Genomic DNA, 1,424 nt, shown 5'->3' on the forward strand with positions numbered 1-1,424 from the left:
GAGGCATAAAAGTATCACTAGAAAATTGTGATAGCCTGATTTTAAACAAACTTTTTAGAAAAAAAAAGATAAACATTTGGATCTTACAACAGATCAGTTTTGAGTAATCACAGAGATTACAGTGAGATAAAGTCCATTATAACAATATGTCCAATAAAAGGACAGTTAAATATATGATCAAAATGATCAATACTGATCAAAAGGTAACAAATGTTACCATAACATTATATACTACCAATACATGAAGTACAATGAAGCATAATAACAATTGCTGATGCAATCAGATTTAGTTCATGCAACATGCATGACAAGATGCTCTTTCTTCACTTGAAAGATATTGTTGCTGTCATTTCCTTAAGAAATGTCATCGAGCACAAACACAAAAACACACCAATGATCCTTCTGTATACAGAAGAACAAGTGAATTAAATCTCAAATAATTCAGTCCAGTAATCTTTGACCAACATGGTCATCTGAGTTTGTCTGTAGTGACTCCAGTCTGTATGAGTCTACCACGGCCTCCAGAGGGCGCTGTTGACTGGACTCTTCTCTTTAGTGATGCTGGTCTGGACTGTGGAGCTCAGAGGAGAGAAGTCAACCTCTCTCAGGTTCTTCTCAGAGGAAGACTGCAGCTTGTTGAAGTGCTTCAGCAGTCTTCCTTGCTGTTGATTCTGCTGCTGCAGCTGTGTCAGGAAGAAAACTGTCATCTCCAGGATGTCAGCTTTCTCCATCTTGGAGTCCGCCTGCTGTTTGAGGAACTCTGAACCCAGGAGAGACTTTAGCTGCTCAATGCTGATGTTGATTCGGTGTCTGCGTACCTTTTCCACCAGAGGCTTTCTGAGCTGAAGAAAGAAGAACAAAGTCATTAATACACTTATTCTGGAGTTTAATGATAGCATGAATAAAGAAACTTCTCATTAAGAGATTAATTCATCATGAATCATCAATTTACCTTGTGGGTCAGAGTCTGATGCTTCTGAGAGTTGGTCATTGCTGCAGTGATTGTAGGTGCCATAGCTGGATCTCTGTGCTGTAGAGGTCTCTGTAGAGAGAATCTGATCTCTGCAGGCTGCATCCTCCTATTTATAGTCCCACATCTCCATATGAATGTGTGGGTCTTGGTCTTCTTGCGGTTTTTCAGTCTCAGCCAATCAGAGAGCCAGACAAATGAAACGAAATGCTAAGCCTCCACATGCTCAGTGGGACATTGGTTAAATCTCAAGGGAACAGGTTTTGGACTAAGGGGGGTTGATGGAGACAGGATCTAGACCTCATTTTTAATCTTGTAAAGTGATGACTGCATGAAGAGCAGATCTGCTGCCGCATGCTGCATTACATGCAGTTGTTGATCATTGCATGAATTTGTTGATCACTATGTGAATGAACCTGTATTCTCCTGCTCCAGCTTCTCCATCTTGCTCTTG

At 40.5% G+C, this 1,424-nt stretch overlaps 1 protein-coding gene across 1 annotated transcript; it reads right to left on the bottom strand.

The window, feature by feature from the left end:
• Positions 1–509: 509 nt before the first annotated feature.
• LOC128356125 (protein hairy-like) lies at positions 510–1,075 on the bottom strand. Its single transcript, XM_053316566.1, has 2 exons — positions 953–1,075; positions 510–842 (listed from the first exon to the last, which is right to left on the bottom strand). The coding sequence occupies exons 1-2, from the start codon at positions 1,073–1,075 to the stop codon at positions 510–512; spliced, it is 456 nt and encodes a 151-aa protein (XP_053172541.1).
• Positions 1,076–1,424: the final 349 nt, after the last annotated feature.

The sequence above is a fragment of the Scomber japonicus genome, chromosome 3, assembly GCF_027409825.1.
Source record: "Scomber japonicus isolate fScoJap1 chromosome 3, fScoJap1.pri, whole genome shotgun sequence".
NCBI classification, from domain to species: Eukaryota; Metazoa; Chordata; class Actinopteri; order Scombriformes; family Scombridae; genus Scomber; species Scomber japonicus.

Coding starts and splice junctions, on each gene's coding strand:
- LOC128356125 (XM_053316566.1), bottom strand. CDS start 1,075: ATGCAGCCTGCAGAGATCAGATTCTCTCTACAGAGACCTCTACAGCAC. Junction 843..952: donor ATCAGACTCTGACCCACAAG/GTAAATTGATGA, acceptor TTCTTTCTTCAG/CTCAGAAAGCCTCTGGTGGA.